This window comes from Protopterus annectens, chromosome 7.part0 (genome assembly GCF_019279795.1).
Source record: "Protopterus annectens isolate FY-2018-M chromosome 7.part0, PAN1.0, whole genome shotgun sequence".
Taxonomy (NCBI): domain Eukaryota; kingdom Metazoa; phylum Chordata; order Ceratodontiformes; family Protopteridae; genus Protopterus; species Protopterus annectens.
Window position 1 is genome coordinate 1,791,425,787 of NC_056739.1, and position 19,504 is coordinate 1,791,445,290.

A 19,504-nucleotide genomic window follows, 5' to 3' on the forward strand; every position below is an offset into this window, starting at 1 on the left:
TCTGTGATAACTCCTTAACCTAAATTTCCTTCCCTTTGAAACTTTATCTACTACCCCCGACCAAAAAAAACCCTCCTGTCATCAGTGTAAGCAAAAGATAAAATAAAAATCCCCAAATATCAGTATAAGTGAAAGATAAAAAAATAAAAAAAAATCCTGCCACCAAAAGGAATTTGATAAAAATCAAAATGATTCTTTTTTGTGAGTTCAGATACATGACTCCATCAGAATAAAGACAGACATACCCCCTTTATATATAACATTAAAAAGTAATGTAACATCTTATATTTGCTTCCTTTATATATTGTCTCTGTGAATGATTTGTGTAAATTGACCATTCTTTCCTTGTAATGTGCTAACCCTTTTTCTGTTTATTTTTTTCTCTACACTTCTTTGTCTCTCTTGCCCCCTTAAAGTTACCCTGCTCTTCTTTTGCTTATAGCACTAGTGTCTAGGTACCTAAAGGACCCTCTCAAAATACCTGCGGTTTACCTTTCAGCCTATTACCCTGCAACTCCCTTTCAAGGATTCAAGAAAGTATGTTTTGCTGAATAATTCCTGCTAGTAACAATTCTCCACCATTGGATCATAGCTACAGGTGTTAAAGCACATCCTGAGCCTGGACAGCCAGCAGCCTCTACCCCTAACTCCCTCCTTTTTCTATACCCTAACACTCACTCCCCGATCATCCATAGTAACCTCTTCTTCTAACACCCACTCCTCCTCAGTTTTCTCTAGCTAACTAACTTCTCCTATTCTTCCTGCAATACCAGACCTATCCACTAGGTGGCACCCTTATCTCTGCCTCTTTCCTACTTATTGTCTATTACTCTTAGCCTACTTACCTCAATGTAGCTGTTATTTCTAACATACATTTTCTCCTCTCACTTAACCCTTCTCTACTACTGTCTATAACTACCATTCTAGGCTCACATATCACTGTCTTTCCCACTTCTGATTTATCAAACTTACATTCTGTAGTCGGTACCGCTGATTGTTTCTTCTCTAGCTGCTTCGGTACCTGTCTCTACCTGCTCCATTCGCCCTACGGGTTCTCTCCGCTCCCCTACCATGCCCCCAATTTCCACCCGCCCCCAGTGCTCTCAGTTTTATTCTCCCACTACCACACCCCCACAGCTCAATTAGCAAATACCTTTGCTCTGCTCATTACCTCTCCCACATAAACCCCTCCCTCATACACTCCCCCACATAAACCCCTCCCTCATACACTCCTACACTCTCCCACATAAACCCCTCCCTCATACACTCCTACACTCTCCCACATAAATCCCTCCCTCATATACTCCTACACTCTCTTTTAAAGGTAATATTTCTCACTCGTCATATTCCTTACCTCCCCATCTCTTCTCTAACATGTTCTCTTTAAGTCACCACTACTCCCATGCCCCCTACCTCCTTCTTCTCTTCTTAATTCCCTTGCACCAAGCTACCTCATATTCCTCCCAGACATGCCTTATACTTCCAACAAAAACTACCTCCACACAAACTCTCCCCTACCTCATTCTGCATTTCATTTTCACTCTATCTCACCTTCCCTCATTCAAACAAATCCTCTGCTCCTATTCCATCCTAAAATCTTCTCCTCTAAAGCCAAGATAATGTCTCCTACTCTAATTTATAACCTTCCCAAACTTACACCTTACAAACCTAAATGCCAAAAGGATGTCTCCCTACTAATGCTAGCAGGTGATATCCACCCTAATCCTGGCCCAATTACATGTAACAACTCCAATAATCCCACAACCCTTTCCACCCCACATAATACCCTAAGAATCTTTACAATTAACGCTCAAAGTCTTAGTAATAAATCTCACCTATTTCACTCCTGGCTAAGCCATAACCAACCTAATATCCTAGCTATATCTGAAACCTGGCTCAAACCTTCCATCTCTGATTCAGAAATCCTGCCCCAAGGTTTTCACATTCTCAGAAATGACAGAATTAATAAAAAAGGTGGCGGCTCTGCCCTAGTATATTCCAATTTTCTCAACACAATACCGCTCCAAATTCCAATCCCACAATTCCACAACACTGAACTATCCGCTGGACTACTAAAATTAAACAGGCACAAAAATATCTGCTTCATTGCCCTCTACATCTCCCCTGTTAATAATATATCAATACTAGAAGAAATTCTCCTATGAGCTTCCACAAAAATCAACTATGAAACTTACATCTTAGGAGATGTAAATATTGATTGGAAAAACTCAACTGCCCCTCCCTATCCATCAGCCTCTATAATTTCACTCAGACTATCCTCACCATCACCTGACCTAACAAAAATAATCCCCCAGGATTCACCTTAGACTGGATTCTTGTCTCTAACCCTAACAGAATAACCAGCTCTGGCACTATTCCTGATACCATTAGTGACCATCTCCCTGACTTTATCCATCGCTCCACTACCTCTTCCCCTTACCAGCATCAATTTATTCAAACTCGCAACCTTAGCAACTTCAACCCCATTACTTTCTCTAATTTATTGAAACAAATGAGCTGGCACATGTTAAACTCCCTATCCCTTGATAAAGCTATAGACCATTTCAACTCTGTCTTCCTTGATACTTTAAACTCTGTAGCTCCACCAAGAAATAAAAGAATCAAATATAATTCAGCTCCTTGGCTTACCAAAGAGACCAAACAAATTATGCAGCAAAGGGACAAACTATGGAAACTTCACCAAAAAAATAACCTGCCCAACACATTACTTCAATACAAACAGCTCCGCAACCTTGCTAAACAGCTAATCAACAAAGACAAAAAAATCTACTACACTAAGCTCCAGTCTAACAACTGTAATAATCCTAAACAATTCTGAAAGTCTATAAACTCACTTCTCCATCCAGGCTCAAAATCTAATCCCTGCCCCAACCCTAGCAAAATTGACCTCGAACTAGGCTCTGAATGTAATTCTTTCTTCATCAAAACCATTTCTGCCCTCACCAAATCCTTTCCTAACAACAACCCAGCCAATCCTCACCCGCCCCAGCCAATCCCACCAAACAGCCATCCTCCTCTATTTGAGCTCAAACCTGTCTCTACAACTCTCATAAAAAAACTCCTATCCAAACTCAAACCATGCTCTAATGCACCTGACAACATTCCCCTCATCCTATCTAAAACTTGCCGCAGATGGGATCGCTCACCCAATCAGTATCATTATAAACAGATCAATAAAAGAATCCTATGTCCCCAAACTCTAGCGCTCAGCCCTCATCCTCCCTCTACACAAGGGAGGAAAAAATACCTGCATCTCTAACTTCCGCCCTATTGCCTTACTGTCCCTTATCTCTAAAATCCTTGAAAAGTGCATCCACCTCCAACTTATGCCATTCCTCACCCAAAATAACCTCCTCATACCCACCCAGCATGGCTTCCACCCTGGCCACAGCACCAACACAGTCCTAATCTCTTTCTTAGATACCGTTAATAAAGCCAGAGACTCAGAACAGCTAGTATCTACTGTTCTACTCGATCTGTCCAAGGCTTTTGACACTATCTCCCACAACCATCTTCTTTACCATCTCTCTAACCTTCACATCTCACCAAAAACTCTTTCCTGGTTCTCCAGCTACCTATCAGAAAGATCTCAGGCTGTCAAATGGAAAAACACCATCTCTTCCTTCTTACCCACCCCCACTGATGTCCCACAGGGATCCATCCTCAGTCCTATGCTATTTAACATCTTCATCAACAACTTCCACACTGCTTTTCCCAACACCAAAATCATTCAATATGCAGATGACTCTACCCTAATATGCTCTGCCTCAAACCTCCCTGAACTGCTGTCTAAAACGCAAACTGCCTTCTCCAAAACTGAAAACTGGATGCACCAAAACCACCTCTCTATTAATGCAAGCAAATCCAAAATTCTTCTATTCTCACCCACTAAGAACTACTCCTTCAACAAAAGTGACTTCAAAATCCTCAGCCAAACAAACACACCTATATAAGTCATCCATTCCGCTAAACCTCTCGGCATAATTATTGATGAACAACTAAAGTTCGATATACATGTATAACAAAACATAAAAAAAAACACCAAAAGCTAGGTATGTTGTATGGGAACAACCACTTTCTCTCTAACACAACAAGGCACGCTCTGGCCTCTACTTTTCTCCTTCCTTCCTTACTATATGGTGCACCTCTCCTAACCAACCTGCCTTCCTCTACCACCTCTAAACTAGAAAGCTGCTACAATAAAATTGCTAAATTTGTCTCCAAAGCCAAAAACTCCACTCATCACTGCCTCTCCCTACAATCCCTGAACTGGCTAGAACTACCAAATCACTTAGATTACCTACAACTCTCCATAGCACACTCACTCATATTTTATCCTACTAAATGCTCCGCTCTAATATCCTTCCACCTTATATTCCTAACAGAGCCCTTAGATCTGAACATCAGAACTTAATTTCTATCTACAAACCTAAACATCCTGCCGGCCAGCTGCTCCTCTCCTATGCCCTTGGCAACAAATGGAACTCCCTCCCTTCACCACTAAGAACCACCCCAAACACTGAAAATTTCAAGGCCCTACTTTTCAAACACCTGTCTACTAAACGGAAATGCCCCTGCCTCCTTCCTACTTAATCTGGGACCACTTCTAGTATAAGAGTCTCCTCATTCTGATACATTTACCCTATCCTCCTCCTATAGACATATTCCTACAACTATATCTATCTCTCCCTGCAATCTCCTGCAGCTTTATCCCTCTACTTAACTACTTCTACTACTTCTACCCCTAGAGCTAGATTTGCTCACCATAACTGGTAAATACTACCTAATCCTTCTACTCCTACAGCAATACTTGCTCGACAAAACTTGTAAATACTACACAATCCTTCTACTCCCATAACTATACCTGCTCAACAAAACATGTAAATATTGTAAATATTGAGCTCTAATTTCTATCTCTAACACTTTCACTCAAAGCGCTACCACTATTTCTCCTTTCTTCAATCTTAACTATCTTTTAGGAATCTCTAAGAAATACTGCTATACTATGCAAATGTAATAACCATAACTTAATGTAAAAAAAAAAAAATGTATTCAATTTCAGCATGAATTGTACTCTCATACTATCCTGTATTCCTTGAAATCGTATTTCTGCAAACTGTTTAATGCTTTCTAAATTCTTGATTGTGTTGAAATCCTGTATGTAATACTTTTTATGCATTTTCGGAGCTTTTCTCCTCGGGCCTCCACTGAAAATGGGCCATGTTGACCCAGTGGACTTCCCCGGTAATCAAACTGGAATAAAAATAAAATAAAATAAAATAGCAATCTTATCCTGACAAACACACAGTTCAACCACTAACAAAGCAGCATTTGAGATAATACAGTTCAGCAAAATGCTGCTAAACTTGTATTTGATAAAATATTCTTCAAAGAAATGACAGAAAGCACACACACAGATAAACTTTATTTATTTATTTATTTTATTTACATTTGTTGACCGGGAGTGTCCGACTGGACTTAGGTCCATTTTCAGTGGAGGCCCGGGGAGAAAAGCTCCACAGTTAAAATAAACAGACAGTAGTTACATTGGATTACATAGCGATTAACAGTTTGATTAACATAGCAATTAATTACAAACATATTTACAGATGAAGAACATAGTACATCAGTAGACAACTAGAATTTTTATCTGCGAAGTACATAGACATTAACAAATGTTACAATAAGAAGTTCCTGCTGTATAATAAGTACTAGGCTTATGAGCATCTGAGCTTGCTATAATCAAGGTAGTTAGTGGGGTGGAAAGAAAGGTAGTGGTTGGATGGGGTGGGTGATGTTAGAGTGGGAGTTGCAAGGGCATAGCCAGCATGTTTTTAGGTGCACTTTTAGTAAAGTTTTGAAGTGGGTGCATGATGGTACAGAGGTAATTGTGGGTGGGAGGGATTTCCATAATTTGGCTATGGAGCAAGAGAATAGTGCTTTAACAGCAGAGTTATTGGCTTTAGTGATCTGCAAGTGATTTTTGTTGCTGGATCTTAGTGGTCTGGTGGTGCAATAGGGTCGGAGTAGACTGTGGAGGGATGGGACATTTAGTGGATGATGGTTTACTAGTTTGTGGGCAAGAGTTGATAGCATTGAAAGAGGTGAGGGAGTTCAAGCCAGCCCAGTTCAGCAAGTGAGAGACAGTGGTGACTACGGTAGGATGCCCCTGTGGCGAATTTGGTGATTTTGTTGTAGCAGGTCTCTAGCTTGTTTAGATCGCATTGCCTTAGGTTGATATATATTGGAGAGGCATAAAGTAGGGTGGAGATAAGGTGGGAATTTGCTATTGAAATCTTTGCTGCTTTGGTGAGAAGTTGCTTATTTCTGTATAACGCTCCTAGTTTTTTATGGACTTTTTTATGGTAATGGATATGTGAATGTCAAATTTTAGTTTATTGTCTATTTCCACTCCTAGCAATTTGGTGTGTTCCATTGGGTATATAGTGGTGTTGTCTTTTGCTATGATGTTAAAGTGAGAGTTGTTTTGAGTATGTTTGGTGGGTTGGAAGATGAATAGTTTAGTTTTGTTTGGGTTGAGCATTAATTGGACATTGGATAACCAAGTTTCAACAGAGGAAAATGCTTCCTATGTGAGTTTTTGCAGTTTGGGTAGGGACTGGGCTGAGCAGATGATGGCTGAGTCATCTGCGTATTGTATGAGTGTGCCATGTTTGGTGGCAGAGGTTAGATTATTGGTGAAAACAGAGAAGAGTAGGGGTCCAAGGATGGATCCTTGGGGAACCCCTATGGAGACAGGTAGTTGGGGAGATATGCCATTCTGCCATGCAACGGATTGTTGGCGGTCAGACAGGTAACTCTGAAACCAGTTGGTGACTGATTGAGAGAAGGATAGGTTACTGAGGACAGAGATGAGTTGTTTGTGTGGGACCATGTCAAATGCTTTAGATAGGTCTAGGAAAGTAGCAGAGGAGCGATAGCCATTGTTTTTATGCTGAAGGATAGTGATAGTAAAGGAGAGTAAGGCAGTGGTGGTGCTATGGTTTGGTCGGAAACCATGCTAAGTACTGGAAAGGAGGTTGTTAGTAAAGAGGTAGTCTGAGACCTGAGAGTGTATGCATCTCTCTAGTATTTTGGAGAGTGGAGAGAGAATAGCTATGAAGCGGTAATAGGTTAGTTCTGTGGAGGGGCCGCCTTTGTGGAGGGGAATTATATGTGATACTTTTCACAGTGTGGGAACGTAACTTTCTGACAGAGATCGGTTAATCAAGATGGATACTGGGTAGGCCAGAGCATCAGCTGCAATTTGTAGGTATTCACTTGGGAGGTTGTCTACTGCTAATTTGGTGGGCTTAAGTTTAATTAAGAGTTTTTTATGTTGGAGGTAGATACAGGAGAAAAAGAGAAGGCAGTGAGGAGATTATTAGTTGAAGGTGTGGGTTGGAGGGGGGTTGTGTTGTTTAGCTAGTGACAGTATGGTTTGTGTGAAGTGTGTGTTGAATGAGGTAGCAATATTTTCGGAGGAGTGAGGGATGTTAGGAGGAGGGGTACTGACTTTACCTGGGTGGAGGATAGAGTTTATGCAGGACCAGAATTGTTTGGGGCTGTGTTGGGAGGAGTCTAGGGCAGACTGGTAGTATTGGAATTTGTCCTGTTTTATTAGCTTTTTGACTCTATTGCGCAGTTCTAGGAATTTGTGTCTAGTTGAGGGGGTTTTGGTTTTGCGCCAGTGCTCCCAGGCTTTATCCCTGTTTTTCATTTCTGACTTAGTGGTTTTCTGTAGCCATGGGAAGGGATGTGCTTTGGTTCTGGAAAGTCTTATGGGGGCATGGTAATTAAGGATGCTCAGGAAGGTAGTATTAAAAAATTCAACTATGTCATCAAGACTGAGGTACTTTAGAGGATGCCAGTTACATTCTTTGAGGGATGAGATGAATGTGAGTGGGTTAAAGTATAGTTTTTTACATATTTGATGGTAGATGACAGGTTAGCTTGGTATAGGTATTTTTTGAGTAGGAATGTTGGGGAGTGATCACTGCGGCTATCTAATAAGCAGCCTGTTATATATGACTGGGGGTTCTTACTGACTAGTATCCAATCCAGGGTAGTGTGCTTGCTGGAGTTTTTATTTATCCTGGTTGGTGACTGGACTAGTTGGGTGAAGCCATGAAGGTTTACATGATGGGTTGGATGGTTGCCAGAACAGGATTGCCAGTCAATACTGAAATCACCTAAAATTATAGTTTCTTGGGAGAGATGGTGGGTAGACCAGCTGAGGAGGTTTTCTAGTGGAGGGATGTTTTGGCCAGGTGGGAAGTAGCATCCAATTATGTTGATGGTTTTGTTTTGGTTTATTTTGAGGTTGGTATATATTATTTCTTCATTATCTATTTGTGGAGCTGATGATTTTAAGATCTGGATGTTTAGATGTTTAAATATTATAGCTACACCGCCTCCTTTCTTGTTTAGCCGGTCTACTCTTAGTATCCCGTAACCGGTAGGGAGGATTTGCTCACTGGTAATGTGAGGTTTTAGCCAGGTTTCTGTCAGGATGACTATATCTGGGGAGTACAAGTCTATGGTGGCATGAAGTTCATGGACTTTGTTGGATATACTTCTAATATTTAGGCTTAGTAGAAGGAAGTCACTTGGCTTTCTATTGGCTGTGATATGGGAGAAGTTGTGGTTTCTAGTATGATTATGAGGACTGGGGTTGGAGATGGTAGGGCTAGGGTTGGGGTGGATGTCTCCACTTAGGGCTAATTTTGATATGCATGAGGTTTTTAGTTTTCTCAGTTTTTGAATGTGTTTGTTTATTAGGGGAAACTTTATGATTGTGCTCTGTGGGTAATAGGTATGGTGGGAGAGTTACTATGTTAAGTTGTAGGGGTGCTTTATGTTTGAGTAATATAGTTGGTAGAATATGTGGGGGGTGCATATGGAAGGTTCTTGAGTTGGTGGGAAAGGAGCTGAGTGAGGGTGAGACATGAGTGGTGGTGTGAGTAGTAGTACAGTGGTAGTGGTTGAGTGGGGGAATGATGGAGCTTTGGTAGGATGTAAGATACGCAAGGAGAGTGCATGCAGTGAGCATAGGTAAGGTATGCTTGTACATGTTAGTTGAGGAGGTGTGATAGTAGTGGGAAGATGGAGGAGGTAGTGTTGGGTTAGTGCTGTGGTTGGGTATTGGAAAGATGGGAGGGGTTTGTGAGTGTAATAAAGGTAGGACCACTGGGGGCGGGAGGGAATAGGGAGCAGGGTGGGGAGCGAAGCGAGTAGAGACCCTGTTAGTAGTTCTTATGAGGGAGCTGGAAATAATCAGGTAACAGAGTAAACTGATAAATGAACATATGATAGTGACAAAGGGTGGTTGTAGGTTTTGAAAATGGTGCCTGCCACAGGTAATATTTATTAACTTTGGGATTGGCTTAAGGTAATAAATAGGGAAGGGGGAGGGGGAGAACAAGGGTGTGAGCAGGCAGTTCTTTTGTACTGCTGCTAATGAGCCAAAGCAAAGACAAGTTTGTGTTTAAGAAACTATCAGAATTGACCAAGGACTGCTCTGAAACTGCAAGTCATTTCTTAACCATTTTTCAGGTGGAAAAACAGGGTAACCTTATATCAGTAGGCTACTGTGGTCTCAGTTTAAATTAACAAACACACAGTACTGATCAGTTATGGATACTGTTTGCTAACAGAAGGGAATAAGAGAGAAAGTGGAAGATGAGTGTGTGTGTGTGTGCTTATATATCTAAATGCCTTGTACTACAAAATGGCTGCCATTACAACTACCTTGCTTAAGTAAGTTGTAACAATTATTGTTCATCAGTTTTGTTTGTGTGAATTCCTTCATGTATTGTAACAATTATTGATCAAAATCATGGAGCTTTTCTCCCCAGGACTCCACTGAAAAAGGACTTGTGTCCATTCATACTTTCCCGGTAACCAAATGTAAAATAAATAAATAAAATAAATAATTTTGTCTTTCAGTAACCTTAGCCTCATCCTAGAATACAGTTGGATCCCTATACTGTGACATACACTAGACATCGGAAAATAGTTCTGCGCTCTTCTGTTTAGTTACAGTGATAGTGCTGTGAGTCACTGGCTTTTTAAATGGTCAGTAAAAACAGTATTAGTCCTTCTTTCTTTCTGAATTAGTTCTGTGCTAACTGCAGGATAGTAAAAAAAGCTTTTCATGGTTCAATTCATAGGTGCGTATGTCAATACTAGGCTGTTGATTGAGAGGGCCATAAGTAGCCTAGCCATTGGTAATACCTCATTTTGTAAGTACCCACTGTTACAACATATTTATTTCTAGTTATAACCATTTCCAATGTAGGCATTTGGGGCCAGAGCCAAAGTGTATTTTTGATTACCTATTAATTTGTTTAAAGAAGCTCAAGGAGCTAGTTTGCTTTACAGCCAAAGGAAGTATATGCCATAAAACTGGGATTCTCTGGGATATATATCTATCTCGCCAGCAGGTCTTACTTATGTTTTGGTGGAAGCTATGATCTCTTGAGTGGGTATTGAAGGTATAACTAGTCTTGCAGATGTGTAAGAGGTCACATAGAATTGGCTCCTTTAAGGCTTTGTACCCTAGACAGAGGTCAACTCTCAAGATTCTATAGGAAATAGAAAGGACAGAAAGCACATTAGGACATCCTGAGTAGCTCAAGGAAGTTATTTCTTTGATTATCTTAGTGAGAAAATACTGCAGTCTCTCAAATTGGGTCATATGATTAGAAAGGTGCATACTGAATTGGCCATTACATTCTATTTTGGGCCCGACTACTGAGGAGGGAGAGTGAGAGAGACAGAGACAGAGAGTGATAATAACTTCCTTAGATCTGGAAGAAATACCCCTGGTGATTAGTCTGGGAAGGTAAAAGAATTTCCTAACAACAGTGGATACATAGTAATCAAAGAATAGATATTTTTCAACGAAAGTGCCCAAGTCCCAAATGGCAAAGTCAACCTTCAAAGGGATGTCACTTCTGTGTTAGGTGGATGGGTGCTAGGTTTTGCTTAAGGCCACAGTGCTACATTTCTTGGCAATTAGTTTTAGGCCATGGTCCAGGCATCACATTTTTGCTTGTTAGCCCCCTCTTGAAGAATCTGGAAGTTTGATGGGGAGATAACAGCTCTATGTTTGCAGTCATCCACAAATGTGATCTGCCACCGATCCTTGATGTGAGTTCTGACATCAGAAAAGTAAATAACAAAGAGAAGTGGTCCTAGGACTGGTTCTATGGACATTTCTAGCAATTACCCTTTATGAAGGGACCATGTCTCCCACAATAATTGATTTGGTTCATTTGGTTGGGCAGTTTGCTATTCAGTGGGTAACATATTGGATTACATTTAGTTTAATTAGCTTGTTAATAATTCCAGAATGTGGGATGGTATCAAAGGTCTTGCCCAGGTCTAGGCAGACAATGTGAACCAATTTGTCTGAGTCTAATGTGTGTGTCATGAACAAATAAGCTCACAAGGTTCAGAAGGCAGGATCTGTCTTTAGCAAACCAAACTGGTTTGGGTCCAGGGCATGTAGAATGCCTATGTTTTTATTAATAAGTTCCATAATGATATGTCCCATTGCCTTGCAGATAAGGCTTGTGAATCTTGTAGGTCTGTAGTTTCCTGAATCAGTACTAGATCATCTCTTGTGGGGCAGAATGACTGCTGCAGTTCTCTACTTCCCTGGCACAAAATAAAATGGAGAGGATGAGGTTAAATATGATTAGTAGTGAGTCTACTAGACAATCTGGTGCTGACAAGAAGGTAGCCTGGCACATTATCAGGACCCATGAAACAAGTGTTTTTGGCCTTGGAGAAAACATGCAGAACCTGCTCAGAGGTGCTAATAAGTTGGATAAAGTTAGGGGGAGACAGGGGAATATAGTCAGAGATTAATTTATCTGCTAATATGTTGGCTATGTACTTAGAGGACCAGTAAGTGTTCCTCTGTATTAGCTCTGAGCATCGCTAGGCATTGCATCTAAGGTTTCTGACATAACTGAAAAATGATTTGTGGTTCTTAGCAGAGGTAGCAGTTCTATATTTACTTATTTTTGGAGGATTTGATTTTATGTCCGAGTTCTTTGTTGATCTTTTTGAGTTCATCTTTAGATGATAGGTTTTTAAGTTTGTTTTTAGGGGCTATGAGTTTCTTCCTCTTTTTGTATATTTTTTTTATACTAGGGTCCGACTTCAAAGGTTTATACATCATTTGACATTGTATTTATGTCTTATGGGGACAGATGCCTCAGTGCATATTTTGTTGTAGGCATAGAAATTATCCACAAATGTGGCAACATGTGAGATGGGGCCATCAAGGTGAGGAGGGTGCTTAAATTTCATCGGGTCATCTATTAGCTGGATTGGGTTTGCCTTAGTGTAGTCTCTAACAAGAGGAGGTGGTTAGTTAGGTGTTCAGATTTTACCAGTAATGTGATAACTGTAGGTATTAGGCATAGGTTGGCAAAACTGGTCAGAACCAGATGCAATACTTTTGAACCCCTAGATGGGACAAGAACCAGCTGGTTTAAGAAGCTAACATTAATGAAGTCCAGAAATCGTTGTGCCTATTTATTTGAAGTGATGCAGATTCCCTAGTTAATGGAGAGTTATTTAAAGTCACCCAGGAGAATAGTATTAGGCTTGGTTGAGTGGGATGTCATTTTGTTTAGATATACCTCATATGCTGTAGGCAACAAGGAGGGGGTATGGTAGTTGGCTATGATACAGTATACAGTCTATTTGGTTGAGTCTGCATGATGTAAGCTAGATAGTTGCGTACATTCTGTACTGTTCATTTTCAGCCATTCCCCTCAATTTTACATGGCAAGACTGTATATTGCCATACGTTATTTGCATTTTCTTCAATATAAAATAAGTAAAATAATTATGTATTCCAGGCTGCGGCCCTAAAAATTTTAGACCCTCCCTTTCCTGGTCTTTTGCTAGGTATGAAAGTTGTCAGCTCCGCCCATGTGCAAATAAAGCAAGTGACAGCAAGAACATTATCTCACTTGCCAAAATAAGAGTCTTTATCTTATAAGTGTTTATCCAACTATCTTTAGAAAAACAATTTCAGTTTTGTTGTTAATGTGTGCTTTACAGCACATTCTGATCTGGTAAGACACACACTTGTCTCCCTGATCTTGCCTCATATTTTTAACTTTGGTAAAATTTTTAATTTTTCTGGTAAACCACCAAGAATTACAGCCAGTAATGAAAGTCATTAAAGTTTCACACTTCTTATTACTCAGAAAATGCATGTTGATGAACCGTACCTCTCAACCTTTTAGCACAAAAAACCTGGACAAAGCCTAAAATAATGTGTGTGTGTGTGTGGGGGGGGGGGGGGGCAAAGGCCTGAAAACAGTGAGATTTTAAATATTGCTCTAATAAATGTAGAAACGTGTTAGAATAACAAGATTTGTGTTGGCATGCATTTTTTGGAAGGCGATGAAGTCTGAAAGTGAAATGCTTGTTATTATTTAATGACGTCAATCCTCAATAATTTGCCAGAAAATCACAAGGGACAGACCAAATGTGACGCAAATATTTGGACAGCTGAGCGGTATTGCGAAAATCTAGATTTAAGTTAATAGAGCAATATTTAAGAATTGCCTCTAATCTTAGGCCCTAGTCTCCTCACTATTTCTGGCTTTGTTGTCTAGAATTTCTTTGCAAAGAAGTTGACAGGTATGGGCTATGACAAGAACCAATCTTAGTAAATAAATTTGTTAGCAATGACAGAAAGTGAGCACTACAGAATCGATCCGTTCACAGCTCCTTTTTTCCCCCATTTTTGCACGAGGTTGGGGTGTCAATGTTTAGTATTAATTAATCATCTGGGGCCAAGTTTCCCCTGGCGCGGTAGTTCTTCCACACCACACACTTGCACACCCATTCACACGTTACACCTATGGCCAATTTAGAGTGGCCAAGCTATCTGCTGCATGTCTTTGGAATGTAGGAGGAAACCAGAACAATCGGATGGAACCCACACGAACAAATGGAGGACATGCGCACTCTGCACAGAAGGCACCCCTGCCGAGAATCGAACCACGGAACCTGTTATGAGGCAACAACACTAACGACTGCACCAGTCTACAGAATATATAATATACATATAGTCTCAACGAAATTAATTTCTGAAACTAGGTGATATTTGAATAGAACAACTTGTGGGACATTTCTGAAATAGTGCAATTAAACAACTGAGAATCTATGACCATGATAATGAATTTAATTAACACATACACCACTCTATTTTTAGCCTGTTGCCTTAAAATTGGCTTTGATTACGAAATATCTACGTCAATTCCTGAGGACATTAGGTCATTAGTCTGCGACAACTGGTTATCGAGTCTTCGAGCTTTTCTACTTACTAGAGGTTTGCAGTTGTTAGTTATGTTTTCTCAGCGAGCCGTAAAAGTAATGGTTGGACTAATAGTTGAGAGTCGCAGCATAGTAAATCCGAGTTTAGGTGCTGTTCGAGTTCCGCCGGATGTTTGGAAAGTTCGGGCTTACAGCAGCACCGATACGGGAAAGTCGGACAGAAGCAGCCGTTATCCTGTGCCCTGCAAGAAACAGCTGCCTTACGACATTGTCGAGTTGATGGAGGAGATGGAAACAAAGATGGGTTTTCTGCCCAATGTATTTAAAGTGCTGGCTCATCGACCTGCTGAATTTCGGGGTTTCTTTTCCTATTATAACGCAATAATGAATAAAGACACTGGGCGTTTAAGCAAAGCTGACAGGGAGCTCATCATTGTGGCAACAAGCATTGTGAACCGCTGCCCGTACTGTGTAATTGCACACGGAGCCATGCACCGGATCTACTCCAAGAACACCACCTTGGTTGATCAGGTAACCGTAAACTGGGAGCTGGCAGACCTCGGCGATCGGGAACGGGCGATGATCGAGTTTGCCCTGGCAGTCGGTCGCTCAGATACAATCACGGATAAGCATTTTGCTAAACTGGAAGCACAAGGATTTGATGCTGAGGATGCTTGGGATATTGCCTCAGTAGCTGCCTTTTTCGCCTTATCGAACCGGTTGGCTCATTTCACCGATTTACGACCAAATGAGGAGTTCTACATCATGGGCAGAGTACCAAGAGAAAAGGAACCCAAGGGGAAAAAATAGTGGCCGTTTCATTTAACTTTTATTTAAACAGCGTCATTTGGCAAAGACTCGATTAAGGAATGATGCTGTAAATTTAAGGGACATATGGCACTTAATATGTAAAATGGATATTATATTCACTGCAGTATTATAGTTGTATGTCGTAGTTGGATGACTGATTTTTTTTGCTTATAATATACCTCATTGGAATCATAATGTGCGGTTATAAGTTTAACAATCAAATTATTGTTGAATGTTTTTTTAATTATGATTTTTGAAATCACTGTCAGTGGTGTGGGAATCTTTAATTTTGTTTTCAGTATGCAAGTGGACTAGACTCAAAAAGGCTATTTTTTTTCTTGCAACGTACAATATAAATTATGGTACTGATACAGTGACTAACCAAAACTAGCAACTTAGCAGCTTGGATTATGAGACCAAGCAGCAGAGTGTTTAGGATGGTGACAAGTTATGTTCATTATACCAGGAAAACGGCAATATAGATGTCATTCTGTATTACTGTTGAGGCCCACCTCGGGCAGCCTATTGCTCGGCCAGTACAGATAAGCTTGAAAAAGATTTTGTTTCTGCAGTACTTTATATTTATGTTCCCTGCATAGAGCGTAAGGCATAAAAGGAGCATATGAATGCAAAGTTCTCTGCATAGAGCGTAAGGCATAAAAGGAGTATATGAATGCAAAGTTCCCTGCATAGAGCGTAAGGCATAAAAGGAGCATACAGATGCAAATACCCAGAACTTTTGCCGCCAGTTTGAACACTGTTGTTACCAGTTAGCTTGAAAATTTTGTTACTGTACTGAATATTTAGCAACACTAGATAAGTGCCCGCTGGGGTTATCTTTTCTTTCTTTCTTAGCTTTTCATGGTAAGCTTTTGTCAGAACTCATTCTACTAGGTCTGTTGCCTCTTCTGGTCCTTCAAGGAGTTGGGACACCAATTCCATCCTCAAAGCTGCTACTTGGTCTTTAGTGCATAATTGTGCATTATAAGTTGGATAGGATTTCTAGGGCCAGAACAGGTTTTGCTGAAACCATTTTATGTGGGTTTGTTGATGGTTGTTCTCAGCCTTCCACATCCCAATCTGTGTTTTTTTTTTTTTTTTTTTTTTTTACTTTAAGGAATACTGCAAGCGTGATATAGAAGGACATAATGTAGTTGTTACCATAACAGTAAATGTTCTTCTTTTCACTGTTGCAGTATTCACTCCCTTCCTCCAGACCTCTGTTTGTTCTGCATTTTTTCCTTCTGGGTCTGCATGGACTCCTATTCTCCGCTGGGACAATTCAGTTCTGGGTAGTTGCACCTGTACATCCCTTTTATGCCCCACATTCTGTGTGGGGAGCTTAAATGTGACATATGGCTTAAACAAGATATTTTTCAAGCTTATCTATACTGGCTGAGGGACAGGCTGCCTGGGGCAGGACATCATTCTTTAAGAAATAATGCAACAGTGATGAGAAGGACATCTACAGTTATGGTACGGCTTTACAACTGTACTTTTTGTATCTTTGCAGAAGGCACATACTGCGAGTTGAACCTTGGCAGGAGTATGTTGATATGTAGGTTGCACCCTGAGACAACTGATAGGAAATGTTTGTTTAGTGTTGTACTTAAGGAAATCTGTTCATCTTTTGATCTTGTATCGTATGAGGTGGAGGCAGCACTCTCTTTAACATACTGTTGACTTTTGCTGATTCTACATATTGCCAGCTAACCATTTGTGAAATCTGATTTTTTTTAAGGTGCAAGTACATATCACTGAGAATTGTCTAGTAGTTTATAGTGTTGGAGTGGATCTTCTTACAGATACATACACTTTTGTATATATTTTGTCACTTTTTTATAGCTATAATGGAGAATGTTAATCTCACTTCTTTTAACCATACTTATGTTTGGTTTGTAGCGTAGTAAGAAAGGGTGTACAAAGGTTCATAGGTGTGTACTAGGCAAATGAACAAGGGGGTCTTTTAAGCCTAACCATGCATTTGAAATCTGACAATTTCTGGTACCTTTGCAAGTTTGTGCATGAGATGAAACATTTACAGGCTGCTTGTGTCCATTAGAGAGGTGCTAAACCGGGATGAATTTCCTGTTTTCTATCCAACTTGCATTTGAACTGTGTTGGGGAGGAACTGTGCTTCACATGGATGGGGGGAGCCAGTTCCAGAGAAGCGGTAGTTTCAGGGGTACATGCCTCTGTTTCCAACAGGTGCTGTTTTTATTGCAAGCAAAGTTTAAGTCTTTAGAACGGGTAATTCTGGTGCTGTTTGTTTTGCAGATATGCTGAAGGTCAGTAGGGTGGGGTCTAACAATGCCTTGTATGTCAAGCAAAGATCTCCTCCTGAACAGCCTGTAGAAGACAGCTATAGGGACAGGGCTTTGGGGTGGTCCAAGTAGGACATTTTACTTGTGGCCTGTACTCACTTAGTGAAGAACCTCTGTAGACATTCCAGTTGTTGGATGTGCCCGGTTAGGTACATGCAGTAGGGGGCATTGCACTCAATGATAGGTCTGATGATGCTGAATACAGTGAAACAACTCCTTATACCCAGATGCTATAGTTGGACAGCACAGAATTATTTCCTCGCTACTGTAGGCAAATGATGGTCAAAGGTAGATTACTATCTGTGTGTGTCCTCAAGTCCCTGATTACTCGGTCATCTCTTAAGGGTGTGTTGTCAATATGACAGTTATCAGGGTGGATGACTTCCCGAAGAATACTGTTAGGCATTTCCTGGCAATTTAGTTTTAGTCCATGGCTCTGACACAAGTTCTGTGTCGACCCTTACTGGAGAACATTAGTGTCAGTGGGGGAGTCTGTGTCTGCTCAGAATTTGCAAACCTCTGCAAAGTTTGTCTGCCAGAGACCCTTGACATAGGCTTTGACTTCAGAGAAGTAAATGCCAAAAAGGAGCAGCCCTGGGTGTAGGCCTTGAGGGACGCTGCTTGTGTCTGTCTGGCCTCTTTATAGAGGTGGGCTCCCTAATTCTGACTTCCTGGGCCCTGTCTTGTGAGCCAGCTGGCTGTCCACCAGGTGAGTTAAGGGTTTATTTCTAACCTCTTGAGTTTTTCAACAGTGCTTGAGTAAGGTATTGTCAACTACCATGAGCAAGTCACAGTAGGCGGTGTTAAGTTTTACCCTTAACCTTCAAACGCAGTCCGGACAATTGGATGGGTAACCGTAAATTCACCCGGGGAGGGGGGGTTCCACCTGTGTCCCTCTTTGGACAGGGGCAGTAGGTGCTGATCATGGAAATAAGGGTAGAACTTGGCTATGCTTGTAAGGGCCCTAGGGCCACTAGCTTAGTAACTTCCTATGATCTTGCGGTGACCTTCTCAAAGAAGTCCGCTAGGTTGAGTAGCCATAACTTGTCCTTAATGAAACCAAATGGGTTCATATGCAAGTACTAGGCTAACGGCCCTGGAGCCAATGCAACCCTAGCCAAATAGTGTTCCCAGTCTGGCTTACTAGACATTCGTTCCCTGTGCTCCTATCTGGCGGTGCGATTGAAGTGATCCCTGGGGTGAATTTCCTATTTCCCCATCCACTCAAGATTTCTCTTGAAGAGGGTCAGTAAGGTGCTCTGCTTGACGTGAATGGGGAGTTTATTCCAGAGTATTGGAAGTCTCTGGGTTAGGAATGTATCCCTCCAGTAGATTCTGTTTAATGTGGTGATAAGGTTGAGATCTTTGGAACATAGTACGGAGGGATTGGGATTTTTTCAGATTAAGCATGTCTAGCAAAACAAAGTCAGACATGGCTCTGTATGTCAAGCAGAGATTGCCTCTAAGTAGGCGATATGAGACTGGGTAAAGTTTACATTTTTTAAGTCCTATCTGCATAAGGCACATGTCCTAAGATCCTCTTAGTGTGGAACTTCTGTGGCTTTTCCATTTGTTGGAGGTGTCTAGTGAAGTACATGCCAAATGGGGCATTATACTCCATAATGGCTCTGATGAGGGCCGAGTAGAGAGAGAGATAATGACTTCTTTTTTCCTAGGTGAGAAATGTTTTGTGATGAGATGTGTCACATAGAAGGACTTCCTAACTACAGTGGTGAAGTGGTTGTCAAAGGAGAGATTGCTCTCTACCTATGTCCCTAGATCCCTTATAACACCTTCAGAGTTAAATGGGTTCGGTTCAATATGGTAGTTTGTGGGCACCGTGTTTCTCCCGAAGGGAATGATGATGCATTTTTTTGCATTGAGCCTAAGGTTATGCTTTTGGCACCAGTTGTTGGTTTCCATTAGGCCTTTTTGTAGGATGTCCACATCCGCTTGAGAATCCATAATATCTCCCAGTTTGCAGTCTTCCACGAATTTGACTAACCAGAGTCTCATGGTGTTGATTTGAACTTCAT

General features: G+C 40.9%; 2 protein-coding genes across 2 annotated transcripts in view; one reads left to right on the forward strand and one right to left on the reverse strand.

Moving 5' to 3' along the window:
- The window catches only part of EXT2 (exostosin glycosyltransferase 2), a 1,719,054-nt gene extending 1,704,645 nt beyond the window's left edge, over positions 1-14,409 (reverse strand). Inside the window, exon 1 of the mRNA XM_044078315.1 lies at positions 14,385-14,409. The gene's annotated coding sequence lies outside the window, so the exon portion shown is untranslated. The remainder of the gene's footprint in view (positions 1-14,384) is intronic.
- On the forward strand, positions 14,145-15,412 carry LOC122807236. The gene has a single exon (XM_044078316.1). The coding sequence runs from the start codon at positions 14,224-14,226 to the stop codon at positions 15,142-15,144; it is 921 nt and encodes a 306-aa protein (XP_043934251.1). The 5' UTR covers positions 14,145-14,223; the 3' UTR covers positions 15,145-15,412.
- Positions 15,413-19,504: the final 4,092 nt, after the last annotated feature.